The following is a 17,129-nucleotide window of genomic DNA, read 5'->3' as shown; positions in this document are numbered from 1 at the left end:
AGCCATGGTAAGGCACTGGACTACAGGCTTCCACTTTAAACTACACTGGAGCCCTTACATATGTGTATGCATCTTGTTACCTGTCTAATACCTGAAAAATTCCAAATTCCATGACACATCTGGTTCTAAGGGATTGTGCCCATGTAGGTGAGACTGGGTGGGGCAGCTCATTATACCTCATGATGAGAGATCATTTGGGTGCAGGGGCTGAAACCTGGTCTCATATCATTTCCCAAAGAGTTCTGGTGTGCTGAAGCTTACCTGGGCTGGATGGCTAGTCCCTGGGATCCACCGTCTGGTAGGAAATTGGGACCGGGGGAGAAGCGTCTCTTGGCTCCCAAGATGCCTGTTAGGAATCAGTATCTTTCACATGTTTGTATAGGAGACAGCAAAAACCTGGACCAGTGGACACAGTTTAGGCAGAAATCTGCCACATCATTGGGTTGATTCAGGTTATTAATGCAAATCCCAACCTGCATCCTTCCTTCGGTTGTGGCCCAAATGCCAGGGGCCGCAGAGCTATCTATAGCTGGTGAGCAGCTGCTGTGCCAACTGCTCCTCCAGGGCACCGTGAACAGGCAGGGCCCCCCAGGACAGCGGGCAGTCGGGCAGATCCTGGAAGGCAGTCGTTCATACCACGTTCTTGGTCTCCCCATCTGCAAAGAAAAAACCTGTGGTGCCAGTTTTTGGCCTTGTGTTCTGAGGTTGGGAGGGGCAGAGGTCACTTTAAGTGGCTCTACAGTCTCCATTAGGATGGAGAAATACTTGGTTTCCGTTTTTTGAGCCAGACAGCTATGTATGGGGAGGTACGTATCTGCGTCTACACCGCTGAGTTGCCCTCTGGTTAATTACTTAGCATTCCGCGATAGTTTCCCTGGTATTAAGCAGCACTTCAACGTGATGATTTTGCTACAAGCTCTTCACACTTCAGGCTGGTCGTGCAGACCTGTGCCTGTTGGAGACTTGCAGGGGTGGGGTTGTCACTTCCCCACGAGGGTCAGCAGACCTAGACTTACCCAGCTCTGCCCCTTCTGCATCCTCCTGCCTGGGCCCTGGTGCTCTCAGCTGTAAGTGGGAGACGACAATGGGTAGGTGGAAGGGGCCGTGCGATCCGGGGAAGTTCACCAGCACTGTGAAAGGTCCTGAGAGCAGGCGATTTCTGTAAGCCAGTGTCATCTGCATGAGCTGTGCCACAAGCCCAAGGGAAAACACCCTCATACCGCTTTTACTTTTTCTATTTACTCACGTGAGGCCCACATACCGGTCAGCAGGAAGCCCAGCATCCCCCACCCGAGTGAAGGTGACCCCATCTCTGAACTGCCCAAATTCCCCGGGGCTCACAAAGAGTCGGGGAGATGCCAGGCATCCAAGGCCAGGCACTCAGGGAACTGGAAAATCTCTTTGGTCCTGCACCTGTTGCTCATCTCCCCCAGGTCCTATTCAGGCTCAGGGGTGCTTGTCCAGTGGGTGAGGAGGCCCTTGTTGCTCCAGATCCCTGATAGACCATAGAGGCCCCCACCCGGCACCAGGTGACAAGGCAGCAGGGAAGGAGGCTGGCTCTGCAGGGCTTTTAGCATCAGCTACTTCTGGAGACAAACCAGCAAGGCCTCCACCCCGACTGTGGTTCTCAAACTTCAGTGTGCAACAGCATGCACCGGAGGCACTCTCAAAGATGTGGATTCCTGGGCAAAACTGTCAAAATCCCGTTCCTCGGGCCTTGGCTGGTGGGACCTGGGCATCCGCATTGAACAAGGTCCACGTCTGCGGCCACACTCTGAGGAATGCGACGCCCAGTTGCTGGGCCTGGCCTACAGCCATGTGGCCCTGATCCTGGCCTCACTGCGCACCTGGGGCAGGCCTTAGTTGGGGCTCCCCAGCTAGCTCACAAGAGCTTCTAACTTTGACTCAGAAAGTTGGAATGAGCAGCATCCCCCACACCCTTCTCAGGTGCCAACTTTTGGATCGAGGAGAAGACCACAAACGGGCCTCTTGATAGGACCAGGAAAAGCGCTTTCCCTCCTCTGAAGAGGCTGCAGCCCCTCCTGTGGTTGGGATGAAAGGGTCTCCCAAGCTGAAGGCAGAGTCCTGAGGACACAGCTGCTCTGGCAAACGGGCATCTTTCCTCCAGGCTCCGGCGGCTCCCGCTTCTGTCAGGTCCCCTTCTCTTCCAGCCACCCTGGGTGGGGCGTGGGGGGCATGGAAGGAAGCCTGGAGCCTGCCAGCCTCTTCAGACTTGGCTGGTCAGTGACAGGTTCCCCAGGGCCCATTATCTGCTGTTTGCCGAGGCCTGGCACCAGGTGCTGCCCTCTCAGGGCCATGGGGTTCTTAAAACAGCTCTGTAAAGAAGAGTCTGGAGCCCAGGGCTCTCATCCTACGGCCTTTGGCCTTCTGCCTCCAGTTGCTAGTTTCCTGCTGGAAGAAGGGCAGGAGCTGCAGGAGTTAGGGCTGAGGAGAGAGCGTGGGGCAGGAGGCCTGGTGCCGGCTGCAAGCCCCATCGCGGCATGTGGGCTGTAGAGAGTGGGCCACTCTGCTGTGAGAACTTGGGCAAGTCCCTTGAACTCTGTTTCCTCATCTCTAAAATAGGGACGATATGAGGACAGTGAGGCCCAGAGGGTCTATCAAGGAGGGCAGTGGGCTCCTGGCCTCCAGCTTCACTGTAGGGCTGAATATCTCTAACCATTTGCTTCTTGTTTCCTTCCCAAAGCCACTAAGATAAAGATTTGTTCTCAAGTCTGAGCTTCTGAGCTGCTGGCAGGAGTGTGACCACCAGGAGGGAGGGACGGCTCCGCTGCCCGCCTCCCCCGCCCCCACCCGTGGCTGCAGCCCCAGTGGCTGGGCTCTGCCAGCACAGGCTCAGGCCTGACCACAGGGATGCTCTGGGGTATCTGTGGGCCTCTGGCATGGGGACTTCTGTGCTCAAGAAGGGATACCTGTGTGGGACGTGACAGCCAAAGCACTGGCCCAAGGGGGTGCCCGATAAACATCAGCAGCACAGAACTGAATGTCACGCTGGTTGTGTGTGAGAGGAGAGAGTCAGGCTGAGAAGTGAGTCAGGCCTGGGGCCAAACCACACTGGGGCCAAGGCCTGCTGACAATCTGTGGACTTGGTGACAGTTTGTATCTCGTGGCTTGAGGGAGGTGAGTTAGGGGTGAGTGTGACAGTCAGGGGACAGACCAGTCCTGAGACCGCCTACACGATGGACCAAAGAGCAGGGACGTGCCCGGCCCTGCACAGCAGCCTCAGCCTCGGGGGTTCAGCTCTGGGCAGCTCGGAGGGGCAGCCCTTCCCCCAGCTGCCCGCCCAACCCGGCAGTGGCCGCGGCTCTCCCAGGCCCTGCCCACGCTGCTCTCCCAGCCGCCCTAAAGCCGTCTGGAGACATCTTGGAGCACAACCACCTGGTTTCCCACTCATGGGCAAGTCCCTCTGCCTGGGCCTCGCGCGGTGCTCTGCACTGGGGGCTGGACTCCTGTAGGCTCTGCCTGGGCCCTCCGGAGACGCTGCTGTCTCATCTCCTCTCCAGGCCCTCTCCTCACGGCCCTCTCTCGCCGGGACCGGGCCTGAGTCTGGAGTCCATGTCTGTTCAAGGCAGGCGGGTGCCTCCAGCTCTTGCTACCTTGTGGGGGAAGGTGGGCCTGGAACAATGAGGGGAGGTTTTCATCCAGCCGGAGTCCACAGGGGTGTCTGGGAGAACTGGGGTCAGAGCAGGGGACGTCTTCTTGGGTATGGGTCACCACGGGGACCCGAGGCAGCACAGCTGGAGTGGGGCAGGGATCACAAGGACCCCATGGCTAACAGGGCAGTGGCGTGGGCTGGATCTGAGGGCCGAGGTGAGGCCAGAACAAGAGAACAACAGGCTGAGTCAGTGGGCAGGAGGGAGGGAGGAGGATGAAGTGATGTACAGGGAGAGGCTGAGGCGAATCGTGCCAAGTGGAGACAGTGACCAAATGGACTGAGGGGAGCCCCCTCTTGATGGGCAGTGTGCAGGTGGTGCGGGAGGATGGCATCATCCAAGATGTCACCCTCAATTCAACTGAGATGATAAGGGACTACAAAATGTGGAGCAGTGAAGGATGCCTTGGTGCCTCCCACTCACGCTCCTGAGCACCTACCACAAGCTAGATGCCACCTACTCTGAGCTCTGGACAGAACAAGGAACTCCAGGGGCCTAACAGAACTTATCCCCTTCCTGCCAACCTCCTTGACACAGCCTGACCAGTTCCCACGTCTGTCCTCCCCTCCCTGTGGCGAAGGGGCTGGCCCTAGTGGAGGTGATCCTGTGTGCCCAGGCCGACCCCACAGGTCCCATTTTCCCGACATGACTGGCTTAGTCCCAGGTGAGCGCCGTGGTTCTGCCCAGTCAGACTGAGGAAGGACAGAGAGATGCTTCTGGGAAAGACAGTCACGAGTGCAGGAAATCCCGGGTCTGCGCTGGCTCCTCACAGGTGAGGGCCACCTGGAGAGAGGTGCCAGCTCAGAGGCAGCTGTGAGCCCCCAGGCGGGGGGATGAGCTGATGGGGTCCACACCTGGGACCCAACACCTCACACCCCCAAGAGCTGGACTCTGGGAGAGATGAAGAGCTGAGTTCAAGGTCCCATCTGAACTTCTCTTCTCCCAGCAAACACAGGTGCCCAAGCTGGGATTGCGAGGAAGCTCTTGGGGGCTCAAGGCTCAGGACCGTAGTGGTGGCTACCATTCACTGGTGTTTTAAAACATGAGCATGTTCTAGAAAGTATTTGTCAAGCATCAACCAACCACTGAATAACTGTGCCATGCAGTACCTTAGACCAAGCAGGGGCAGGGCAAAGCCGACTCAAAGATGTCCACGCTCGCAAGTACAGTGGTCTTGTAGGACCAAGAGAACAAGCAAGAGTGGCAGAGAGGAGACTCGGGGCTTCCAAAAACACGCGACGCTTGAATGGGCCGCTGAGGCCACAACCATTTTGATGTGAAGGAGGGAATCGAGGTGCCGGGCCCGAGTGAGGGAGACAGGTCTAGAATCCACAGGACCTCGGCCTCTCCCTGCCCTTCCCCATCTTTCCCAGATGGGCTGAGGTACCTGCAGCTTTCGAGTGGAAGGGCCCATGCAAGGGTCTGTGGCGCCCGGGCTGTGAGGGACATGGGCCCTAATGGGGAGGGGCAGGCCATTGCATGAGGCAGAGTTTGAACAGCTGGCAGGAGAAGGAAGCCAGGCTCTGCTCTCGCAGGGTGGTCCTCACGGCCAGACCATAGTCAGGGGAGCAGCCCAGGCTCCAGACTCACTGCCTTTGTGCCTGGAGGGCTGGACCCCAGTGGGCCAGGCTACTGGTCCACATGGGCTATTGTGCCTGTGAAAGAGGTGCAGCCCCAAGGGCACAGCTAGAGAAGTGGACAGCATCCCTGGGCAGTGAGAGGCCCCTCCTCTGCAGGTGTGAGCCCACACCAGGGTGCCAGGGGTGGCAACTGGCCCTCGGCCTGCACTGTGTGCATGAAAGCAGCCCCAGTGGCCCTTGCTGGGTACCCTTGGGGCAGGCTCCAGCGGCAGCAGAACCTCCCAAGAACCGCCTGGGCTTCGGCTGCAAGCTTTGGACGTGGCACACAGGTGCCCAGCCTCAAGCCAAGCCCCACCCGCAGCTCCCCACCCACCGCTCCACCTTTAATGAGCTGACCCAGGGCTCAGAACAGAGTGGCCATCTCAGTCCACGGAGGGGAAGCAGGAGTCAGAGAGGTGCGTGCTGCTTTTAATAGCTCAGTTACTGTTGTTCTGTTGATAAAGGGTCTCTTAACATATTGCAAAACAGAACTAGGAGAGAGGTACTTAGAGTTGTCTGGGTGTTGGAAACGCTGCCTCACTGTACACTCCTCACTCTTACTTCAGGTTCAGCAGGAAGACCCCTTCAGAGTGGCTCCTGTGATGGGACGGTGGGCACACTCCTGACCAGTCAACCTACCCGACAGGTCCCTGGGCTGTGGTGGGGGCGGGTATGACCCTCACTGTGAGGGGCAGCATGGAGAGTTGGCAGTTCATCCACGCATGAAGCTCACGGGGCAGCAGTGGCTCTGCAGCGAGGTTGGGCAGCTGGAGGGATGTGTGGGGCTTGGGCAGAGGCCTGGAAGGAGCAGGGCGGGAGTGGGCGACTGCCATGAGCTGGGTCCTGGTGGCCTCTTCACCAGCCCTGAGCCAGGACACTGCAGAGGGAGGAGGGCGCCTGCCCCGCGGGAGTCGCTTCATTTGCGCAAGCTTTGTGTTGACGCTGCTCCGGGCACCCCTGCCTGCGCTCAGGGCAGCCTGCAGGCTCAGGCTGCCTTCTCCTTCTCTCCTTCCCTCAGTTCCTCCTTCAGGTTCTCGGCCACGAGCTTCATTTGCTGTTGAGAGAACACAGGACACTCTGTGAGCCACCCAAGCCCCAGCAGTGGCACCTCAGCGGGAGGGCCCGGGCATGCAGTGTGTTCCTTCAGCTCCATCAAAGCACACTTTGAATACGGAGAAGCCGGACCCTCTGGCAGCGCTGCCCGAGACTTCCTGGAAGCCCAGAGCCCCTGTTTCTGACCCTGACAGATGGGAAACAGCAGATGTGGGTGGAAATGCAACATTGTTTTGTGTGAGCCCAGCTCAGCAGGGATTTTAAAGATACTGAAATGAGCAGCAGCTGGCATCTCCTCCTCCCTGGACCTCCAGGATAAGGGGGATGGGGGAAAGACAGAGCAGGGGGTCTGGAGCACTGACTTGGGGCCAAGTCCTTGCTCTGCCCCTGCAAACTGAGCAAACTTGGCAATTTGACTTCTCTACGCCTCAGTTTCCACATCAGCACAGTGGAAGCAATGATGCACGTTTGGCAGGGTTGCTGTGGGGATTACTGTAAGTGAAGTCCTTGGCTCAGAGCAGATGCTCCAAAACAGCAGACGTTTTTACCAGCCCTCTGTCCCTACAGCCATGGCATCCCCCACGCCCATCCAGTGCCACTGGGGGCATCCTATCAAGTCCCCCTGAGGGCAAGGCCAGGAGAGAGTTGCAGTCTGCTGGGTTCAGAGGGAAGGAGCATGCACTCTAGGATCAGGGCACCGTGGCGGAGGAAGTCCTGCTGTTCTGGGGCCTCGGCCTCCCACCTCCCCCAGCCGCTGGAGGTCCCAGCCTCCTCCACCCTGTGGGTGCTGAAACATGTGGCTACAGCTCTGCCCTATTTGCTGAATAAAGGACTAACCACTTCGGAATTTGGCTTCAAACACACGAAGATTTTGATAATAGCTATTTACTTATGGGAAAAACAAAACTGAGCACAAACACTGTGCCTGGATACCTGGCTGCCCCTCTTGGGAGCCCCAAGCGCCACCTGGGGCTGGATGCCACGCACGCTCCCCCTGGCTTTCAGGGAGAGGGGTCCCTTTCCCAGACTATAAACCAGAAGCTCTGCCTCCTGTTTCACCCCGCTTTCTCCTCTCAAGGATCCTTCAGATCTGTGCATCTCGGGAGTCCCCACTGCACTCGGGACAGTGCTCATCTTTTGAGCCTGGTCTGTCTCCCTTGGGGCAGCACACAGATGGGCTCCTGGAGGCTGACCCCTCTCCATCTGGGCTGGGGACAGGACTGCCTGGCCCTTGCTCTCCACATGGAAGCAGGTTTAGGGGATGGCTTTTGATGGGGGAGGGTGCTGGGCGGACTCACGGTGACCAGTTTGCGGGGGAGGGGCTCTTCCTGCAGGGGACGCAGTATTTCTGCAGGCCCTGAGCAGGGGGTGGGCACAGGAGTTGGCGCTGGCCGAAGTCTACGCCTGTCCAAATGAGCCCCAGCCGCAGTGTCCCTGTGGCCTTCAGCCTGCCAGGGCGGTGGAGGCGGTTTGATTTATTTCACAAGCCAGAGAAGCAGAACTGCCAGGCCAGGTGAGCATCCCCTGGAAAGTTAGTTTTGGCATCTGCCACCTTTTCCAATACTAATGCTCCTGTCCTCTCATGAGCCCACTTAGCCTGTGGACTACTGATGTAAAATATCCCCATTCAGGAAAACTGTGATATTTCAGCCCAAATTCATTGCAGGCTCTTCTAGTTGGTGTCACTTAATACTTATGAGACCTTTTGAAATGTCTTTGTATGAGAGAGAGAGAGAATATGAATCTATTTTCTGATTTGACAAGTAACCATAAGAAGTTAAAGGCTAAATAAATTTAAACGAGAAGCATAATGAGGATAAAGCATTCCCTAGCTGGTCACAGATCTTCCAGCCACACTTCCCCAGCATTCCACCCGGGAAGGAAAATCAGAATGGGGTTTGATCAAATGGGTTTTGATCCAAAGGAGACTTTCAGGCTCCCTGCGAGGCACAAATTGCTCCCCCACTTATGTGTGCGGCCGAGGCTGGAGCCCCTAGGCACCGGGCGAGGCCTGTGGAGGTGTCTGCAGATCTCCCGGAGGGGCCTCCTGCTCCTCGGCAGCCAGCAGCCAGCTGCTGTCTGATGGCCCCTCTCTCCCGGATGACCCAGCACTAAGTGACTTTTTCTAACTTTTTGGAGATGCCCCTTCTCTCAGGCCCAAAGTTGGGGGGCTTCACGCAGGCTGGGGAAGGCACTCAGAACCCACCCGACTGGGCTCCTCCCCACCTGCAGTGCCTGCCAGGTTCAGGGCAGCTCTTAAGAGCCTGGGCATGTCCGGGAGGTCACAGGTCATCTGCACTGAACTGCACTGCTGGTAGCAAAGGTAGGAACCATGGCCAGAGACCCCACCATCCTCTCGTGCCTCAGGCCAGCGGCGGGAGCAGTTTGCACAGGAGCACCTGTCTCCACTTCGGCCCTTTCCTTCTCCTATCCTCGAGTACTATTTTTTTCCAAGCCGAGGAGAGATCAGGCCCCACAGTCTGGTGGGTGGGGCCACACCCAGCCCCAGCCCCTCCCTCCGTGGCCAGGTCCCTCAGGGCTTGATCAGCTTCGAGGCGCTGTGGCCGTCACCAGGACAGTGATGAGCCTCGGTGGGCTGTGCGGGGAGCTGGGGCTCGGCCTGACACCCTGAGTCTCCTGCACTCCCCAGCTGGACACGCTGAGCAGATGGCAGGACCAGAACTAAAAACCTGGAGCTGAAGCCCAAAGAACAAGCTAAGCAGTGTAGGGGACACGAGCTGCAACAGCCCGCTTGTCCAAGGTGAAGAGGGAAACTGGCCTGGAGGTCAGTGAGCGACAGCCACACCTTCCTGTACAGACGGGCAGGCCTCCATCGTCCCCCCGAAAGAGTCAGAAGCCATCTGGCCTTGACATGGCTTCTCTGTGCTAAACCAAGTGCTGCCTACTGCGCGTGGGTCTGAATCCTGTCAGTTTGCGGTCATGCAGCTCATAACAGAGCTGCCTCCCCACTGCCACTCGCCTCCTGGTGAAGAGGAGCAAGGCAGGGTGGGGGCTGAGGCCCCGCCCAGGGGAAATGGTGAGCATTGGTAGAATTAACTCCAGGAGCACAGAATTTCTGATCAGAAGGAACTCTGGCGATCATTCGGTCCAGGGGCCACATGAGAATCCGGAGGCCTTGTCAAGTGGAGACTCGTAGGCCCCTCCCCGAGATGCTAACTCACTGGTCTGTAGCAGATCCCAGGACCTTGAATTTTTAGCAAACCCTGGAAGTTTCTCCATGGACCACCCCAAGCTTGGGAGTCTCTGATTTGTTGTCTGCCACCTTTCACAAATAAGCAAGCTGGAGTTGTAGGGGATGATGGCACAGGCCCTGCTTCCCCTACCAGGCCGCCTCTTGTGGCTCAGCTCTTTGGTTTCTTTGCTTTAGCTACCCTGCCGGGGGGTGGGGTGGGAGGGAGCAACATTATCCCCTTTAAAATAAATCTGGCTTCTTTGGGGATTCTTAAGTCAAAACCTTATTAAAAATATAAGCAGGATAATAGTACTGACTTGTTTCCTACAAAAAGCATCAGAATGAAGAGAAATGGAATCCAACTCATGACTCATCAAAACACTCATGCTCCAAATTACTCTTTAAAAAGCACAGACTAATTTTTTGCATCATTATTAGTAATGATTACAATAGGAACCTAATCAGTAAGTGTGTTAGCCAAACACGCAGCTAACCTGAGAAAGGATGCATAACCGGATCCCCATTTCCCTGTGGGGAAGTTCAGAAACGTTTTCTGAGACCTGCAAATGCTTCCCACAGACCTGGGACGGCCCCTGCCCTCCCAGGCTCGTAGCAGAGACTCTCCCTGCCTGAGCCCACAATCAGCTTCAGGATCTTTCTATTCAGCACTCAGAAAATCACAACCAATTGATTACATTATTGCCCGATTTGCAATCTGTTAGCAACTACTCCATTATCTTTTTCCCCCAAAAGCAACAACCACCTACAGAAGGACAATATCTGGGCAGCTCTTGGCCGAAGGACAGAAAGAGCCTGTGCACTCATCTCCTCCTGTTTAGTGGAGGCCTCACTGGCCCCATGCTGGCTCTCCAAGAGCAGAGCTCAGTGGCCGGGATGCTGGCCTCACAGCCAGGCTGTCCTGGGGCAGCAGCTCATACAGGAACTGGGTTCGCAGGCCAGTGCAGTTCAGCGACAGCACCTGGGGCACCTGGCTCCCCCAAGTCCTGCCAGCCCTCAGGAAGGGAGCAGGGCTGGGAGCCTCCCCCGTGCACAGCCGGGCCCACACTCTGCACCTGCCCTGGTGACCACGAGCCAGGTCTCCTCTATCCTTCTCTCTAGAGAGAAGCCTAAGCAACCTGTTTGAGGTCAGGTCATTAGAGTGAGGGCAAATTAAGCAAGAGTCTGGTCATTCAAGTGAACAAAGAAAGTAAAGACTGGGCCTTTTGAAGTATCACATTTTCACAAAGACTATATTTTTTTGTTAGGTCTAGAGAAAAGTCTACCTCAAACAAGCAGTCTTCTGAACATATTTTAATATAACAATTAAAAACTCCGGATCTGCCCAGAGCCTGGTGACGCGGTCAGGCTCTCGTGGCCCCACAGCAGCGGGGCAGGGCAGGAAGGGGTAGGGACAGCGGTCCCTCGGGCTGTCCTGGGGGCAGTCACATCCATCACCTCTCCCTCTGGAGAGGCCATGTCGTTAGAGTCAGGGCAAAATTAAGCAAGAGTCTAGCCAGGCCCGGCTCACCCAGCCGGTGAGATGCTGGTGTCCACAAGTTCACTAACTGCGTGGGCTGAGCCTGGAGAGGATAAATGTCAGTTCAACTTAAAAAAGAAAACAATTTTTAAAATTCCTACTTCTTAAATAATCTTTTGAACCCTGCGTTCTCTGCATATTTGGGTTTCAGAGCAAAATTTCCAAAAGCAGAAGTTTAAGGGACTTAAAAAGAAAACTTCACAGATATTTTGAGAATAGAAATTACTTCCAATAAAGAGTGGGGGGCCTGCGGAGGCAGAGGCTCGCTCTCCATCCGTCCTCAGGTGTGCACGTATGCTGAGGCTTCCGGACAGTGGGCCGAGTGCCTCTGATTCGCTTCTGCGTCTCTCAGATCTGGGCTGTTACAGTCATTACGCATCTGCCAATGCCACAGGCCAGGAAGTCCCGCAGGGGGCTGAAAGGCACTGAATGCTAACAAAAAACGACAAAGCAAACTGATGAGAGTGACCCACCTCCCCAGGTTTGGGAAACATTAATAGGAGCAAAAAGCCCCCATCAGAGCTGCTCATTGCCTCTGTCCTTTTACACTCCATCAGTGGGTGCTGATATTTTCTCTAAGCCATGGGCACCCTAAATGTGATCCTTTCTACTTATCCCAAATCCACACAAAATCACTAACGGTCAGTGTAACAGACTCTTCTCTGGCACCCTGGGCATCAGCACTCCATCTAGATTTTCCCACAGGCTGTGGGACTCAGGCAGGTGTGTCTGGGGCACCAGCCGCATGCTTCATACATGCTTCTCTGCACCAGCTTCACGTGAATCTTCGCTCCGTACCTCCCCACATCCTCATTTCCCGCGTTTCTAATTATGCTTATACATCAAAACCTCTTTTCCTCCTGCTTTGGTGACATAACTTCCAATGTCTGTTATATTCTACTACTTGTGTATAACTTAAATTAACAGTGACCACCACTTATATTACATACCAGGCACTGCTCTAAACGATACATATATTATTAACTCATTTGCTCCTCATAACCACCCTCTGAGAGACATACCATTGTCATCATTTTAAAGAGGGAAATAAGGCACAGGGAGGTTGAGAAACCTGCCCAAGGGCACACAGCTCACAGGAAGTCTAACTCCAGAGCCTGGGCCGCTAACCTGCAGGCTGCCCGGCCCTTGCCTGATGGTGCTTCCCGACTCTGTTCTGTTTTCAGACTATTATACCGTCACCCAGCTACCCACTGGATCCACCTGTGCTGTGACATTCCGATTTGGGTGGATTACGTTTCCATCCCGTGACTGGTCTGCTGGTAGTTTTTGGATTCCTGGTGAGGCTTAAATTTTGTCCTGTCCCACACAGCTCTGATTTTCTGCTTCTGTTAAATCTCTAAACCAACGGGCTCTGGCTCTAGAGCACACTATGTTAACCCCTATCCTGACCTGTAAGCACAAATTTAAGCAAGATTTTAAAAGTTGCTTAAAACTCCAAACAGGAAGTTTAAGAGTTAATTTTAAAAAAGAAAACAACAGAAATCTGTGTGTGCGTGTCTTAAGAAAAGCTTCTAAAGGGCACAAGAACAAGAAAATGTGGAAAATGCAGTGGGAAAGTCAGTTGGCAACAGCACAAGCACTTGCACAGCTAAACCAGGGGAAAGGAGGCTGGGGATGGTAAACCGCTAAGGAGCCTATCCAGTGAAGGAAGGTGTGAAGATCAGCGAATCCAAATCTGGCACCGAGTGCAATTTACTAAACACATAAGGGGGAACAGAAATAGTCATAAATTATTCAGGAACAAGAAAGGCTAAGATACGCGGTCTCCTTTATTAGACGAGGAGAGAGAACTGGTAACAGATGTTGCTTAAAAGGCAGCTGAAGTGAATGGATGTATTTTGGAAATATCCAGATACGAGTGTGGAGAATAAGAACAGTGGGGTCTGGAGTGCCTTGGGGACATCCACAAAGGGGGACAGCAGAGCAGTGGCCTGAGGCCAGGCCTGGGTGGAAGGTGCCTTAACCCTGTCACTCAGGGGCTTGAACGGTATGGCCCCACCATGTAGTACTGGGTCAGAATGCAGACGGAATCTATAAAATAGAAGTGTAATTGGAAATAAAAAGAATCAGGGTCCCTAAGAGCAAAAGCAAGCTATGACTAAACATAAGGAAATAAAATAATACAAATATATATAAAAAACTATAATCGATACTTCTGGAATGACCATCAGCTATGTGCATCATGACCACATAAGTAAGAAAATATGTGTCAAGGGCAAGGGTGAGGAAGACGTGGAAGGCATGTCCCCAGATGGGGGACAGGAAAGACAGACAAAGGTTACACCAATTCTGTATGAGAAAGAAAAAAAAAGCATTTTGTATTTTGGCAAGTAATTATGTAAAAACAGAATGGTGATCAGTTTGCCCCTAAATCAGAGGACAAACGACTAAGTTTCTTTTTAAAAACTGCGTTACTTTTTTTTTGGCGAGGAAGATTCGCTCTGAGCTAACATCCATTGCCAATCTTCCTCTTTTTCTTCCCCTTTGAGGAAGATCAGCCCTGAGCTAACATCTGTGCCAATCATCCTCTATTTTGTATGTGGGCTGCCTCCACAGCATGGCTTGAGAAGTAGTGTAGGTCCACGCCCAAGATCTGAACTGTGAACTTGAGCCACTGAGGCGGAGTGCACCAGACTTAACCACTACACCATGAAGCCACCCCCTGAGTTACTTTCTTAGTAGCATCTTTCACTGAAGTAACTGGATCTCTAGGTGTGATGTTATTTTGCAGAGTGAAATGCAGGAGGACATCCTCCATCAGGTTCTGCGACAATACGGCACTGGGCTGTTTATCAGAAGAGAGAAAGGTCGCCAATCTCATCAGTTATCATCAGCCCATGATATTGACAGATCCAGTGATGCTACCAGGACATTAACTCAGTTGTCAGATCATCCAGATGATCAGCAGCATCTAGTCTGCAGGAGGCATTTCCTGGACAAGACCTTCCCCGCATCACTTACTCATCTGATCTGAATGTAGGCAGTAGTCTGGGAGGAAGGGTGTGCCAGGGGCTGCAGGATGTCACTCCCTTCCTTTCCAGAAGCCTGGGGAGCCAGGGAGGGAGGCAGCATTCTTCTCTCATGGCACCAGTTTGCCAAAGTCAGGGAGCCCCATGTGTAGCACATGGGTCCCTTGGGAGATGAGACCCAGAGAGGTCTGTGCCCAGCAGAGGCCAAGACGATGATCTGGTCAACCCTCATCTTCCATCTGTGAGTCCAGAGTTGATACTTAGGGACATCTTAGGGCTTGGGGTTCAGCTTGGGGGGTGGGTGTGGACAGGCCAGTGGACACACAGGGACAACAGACACCAAAGGCAAATAGCTGCTCCAAAGGAAACCCCCACAGTCTCCTTCAGTGAGCTTCCCATTGATCGGAGTAGGGGGGACACAATTTCACGGTGGTATGAAAGGGAAAGCCAGCGAGTTTAGCAAATAAAAGGCTGAGGTAAACAGTCTACTAAATGAAATGAAGGAGACCGTCCACTGTCCACACCAGGGTTTCAAGCAAAGATTTTTTAAAAATTTAAAATAAACATTTTCCTTAAACATCAAGGGGGAATAACCTCTAAGCTAAGAAAACACTGATGGTCACCACCAGGAAAGAGACAGCAGGATGAGTAGGAATGGCCGCCACAGGGCAAGCTGCACCTCTGCCCACACCCTTTCTGTGCGCCTGCCCATGGAGGTGCGGAGCTGTGCGGCGCGAGGAGGGCCCCCGTTTGCTGCAGGGGTTCCAGCCTTCAGAAACATCTCACCCATCACCAAAGAGGAAAAAGATCCTTGCAAAACGTAGGCACAGTTCCAGCTCGCAGAGAAAGCACAAGTGTTTCCCGCCATCTTTAGGATCTTCCCAGGGTAGTATTGGTTTTTTCCCTGTCTAAATAGTGTATGGCCCTCTGATAAACACAAATAGCTATATCCTCCATTAACGTCATTTAGTATTTCAAAATCAATATTATGACTAAACCCAAACCAATACTCTATATTGCCCCCATTGCCCAAGATATTAGCATGCACCCTTGCCCCCCTGGGGCAGTCCCGTCCCCTGGCTGAAAAAACTACTTCCCTGGGCGCCCACAGCTGCGACTGGACTTGCCGGCATCGCACGGCTTGTGAAGGGCCTGGGTAAAGCTGGAGCCAGGAATGGCTGACTTGATTGTGCTTGATCTTCTTCTCCAAGAAAAGCACCATCAGGGCTAGGCGGGGACTCTGGCCTTCATTCACTTGACATCCCTTTCCCTCAGAACAGCTAATTCCCACTGTTCCATCTATAAGCCTCATTGAGCGGAATCAGTTATTGCTTCTCCCTCCAGCTTTCATTTCACCTTAACTTTCCGTCACCTACATCCCCTCCTGGCTGAGCGGCAGCCCGATAACCAACACCGACAGCTAACTACAGGCTGACGGAAACGTCACGGAACACTCCTCACTGCTATGTCGCAGGGTCTTGAGCACACTTAGGCAGCCAGTTAATGTTTTTTGAAATCTAGAACTGACGTGACACAACGCTGTCCCAGTTGGTGACAACAGGCCACTGAAGTCCATCCAGGGAACCCACAGCACTGACCACCTCTGCCCAACAGGCTATCTTCCCACTACCTTCCCTCCAGGTGGACGGGTCGAGGTTAGACACTGTCACAGGTGCAGTTAGTAACTGGTTGGATGATTTTTAAAGCTCATGCCTATTTTTTTAATTGATTAAAAATATTACACTGGCATGAAATTCATCCCTCAAGGAGTTTCTAACTCTTCTAGGAAGGCATCTTCTCCCTCCCCCTTGCTGTGGACAAGGGGGAGTAAACTGTCTCGGTGCTCCCTCTGCCTTTGGAGCCCAAGGACCCTGCCTGGAGATCTGATCCCCCCCAGGAAAGTTGTGATTTCAAGAATCTGCCTGCTTCTTTGAGCCACTGAGAGTAGGAGACTTGGTCTAGAAACTATATCTTGGAGTTCCTCTGTTTCTGGCTGATGGTCAGCCTCCTTCCTGCAGGCAATGTGAGATAAATTACTTAAAAAAAAAAAAAAAAAGAAGGAAGAAAGGAATGAAAAAAGAAAAAAAAGGAAAGACATGTTGACATCCTGGAGAGTCTTCTGAGCTCTGTGCAGGGAGCCCTGAGACCTGGTCTGAGAACCCAGAACTGTTCCTCACGACAGTGGGAAAAGGACCCCGCTGTGGGCTGGGTCTCTGCAGGTGGCTTGTCCTCATGGAAAGGTGTCTTTTCCTCGGTAGGGATTCAGGCTGCTGCATGGTCTCTGAGATCTGTGCTATCTGAAAGTCACATGCATATGTGCATATGTGTGCATGTGTGTATATGTATGCACATGTGTGTCCAGCTCAGCTGACTGTGGTACGAGGAGGCGAGAACAGGCAGGGGACCATGACAGGCAGCCCCAGCTGTCCTCCACCTGCCCTGACTAGCTTCTCAGTCTAGCAACACCCGCGTACCCTTGGACCCTACAGGCAAGGGGCTTTCCTAGCGGCAGGGCTGAAGACAGGGGTCTCCATGGGGAGGAGACAGGAATGATCTTGAGATGGGATAGCAGACTAGAACTTGGAGTGCTCTGACACTGTCTTCTTCACTGGACTCTGGGAACAGCCATATCTGGCATTAGGCTTTAAGGTCTGTCTTCAGCTCTAACTGCCTCTCGTTATTCCCACACCTGCAGCCTCGTCCTGGGGGTGCTGTGGAGAATGAGGGGGCCGAGGCAGGAAGGAGAGTGTGAGGAGAGAAGGAGGGAGCAGCACTGTCAGGCAAAGGTGGAGGCTGAGTTTCTAGATGGCCTAACAGCAGAGGTCCAACAAGGAGCCAGGCATGGCCTGTGGCTTGGGCTCGGTAGGAAGAGGGCATGAGATCCCAGCTCCATCTTTCCCCAAATATTCTAAAAAAAGAACTGCGAGGGGGGAGGCCAGCTTCTGTGGCTACATAAGACATCACGGAACACTGTGAACACATGGCTGCCAGGGGCTGCCAGCCCGGGGTTGTTCAACGGAGATGGGGAACAGTTCACCTTCTAAGTGGATGGTGCTGCCAGTTCCC

The 17,129-nt window shown here is 53.7% G+C and overlaps 1 protein-coding gene across 1 annotated transcript in view; it reads right to left on the bottom strand.

The window, feature by feature from the left end:
* Positions 1-5,698: 5,698 nt before the first annotated feature.
* Positions 5,699-17,129, bottom strand: part of ANO10 (anoctamin 10) — a 216,651-nt gene continuing 205,220 nt past the window's right edge. The window contains exon 13 of the mRNA XM_046681867.1: positions 5,699-6,344. Within this exon, the coding sequence (XP_046537823.1) occupies positions 6,276-6,344 (69 nt within the window). The 3' untranslated portion in view covers positions 5,699-6,275. The remainder of the gene's footprint in view (positions 6,345-17,129) is intronic.

Source organism: Equus quagga, chromosome 1 (genome assembly GCF_021613505.1).
Source record: "Equus quagga isolate Etosha38 chromosome 1, UCLA_HA_Equagga_1.0, whole genome shotgun sequence".
Taxonomy (NCBI): domain Eukaryota; kingdom Metazoa; phylum Chordata; class Mammalia; order Perissodactyla; family Equidae; genus Equus; species Equus quagga.
This window is presented reverse-complemented; position numbering and strand designations above follow the sequence as displayed.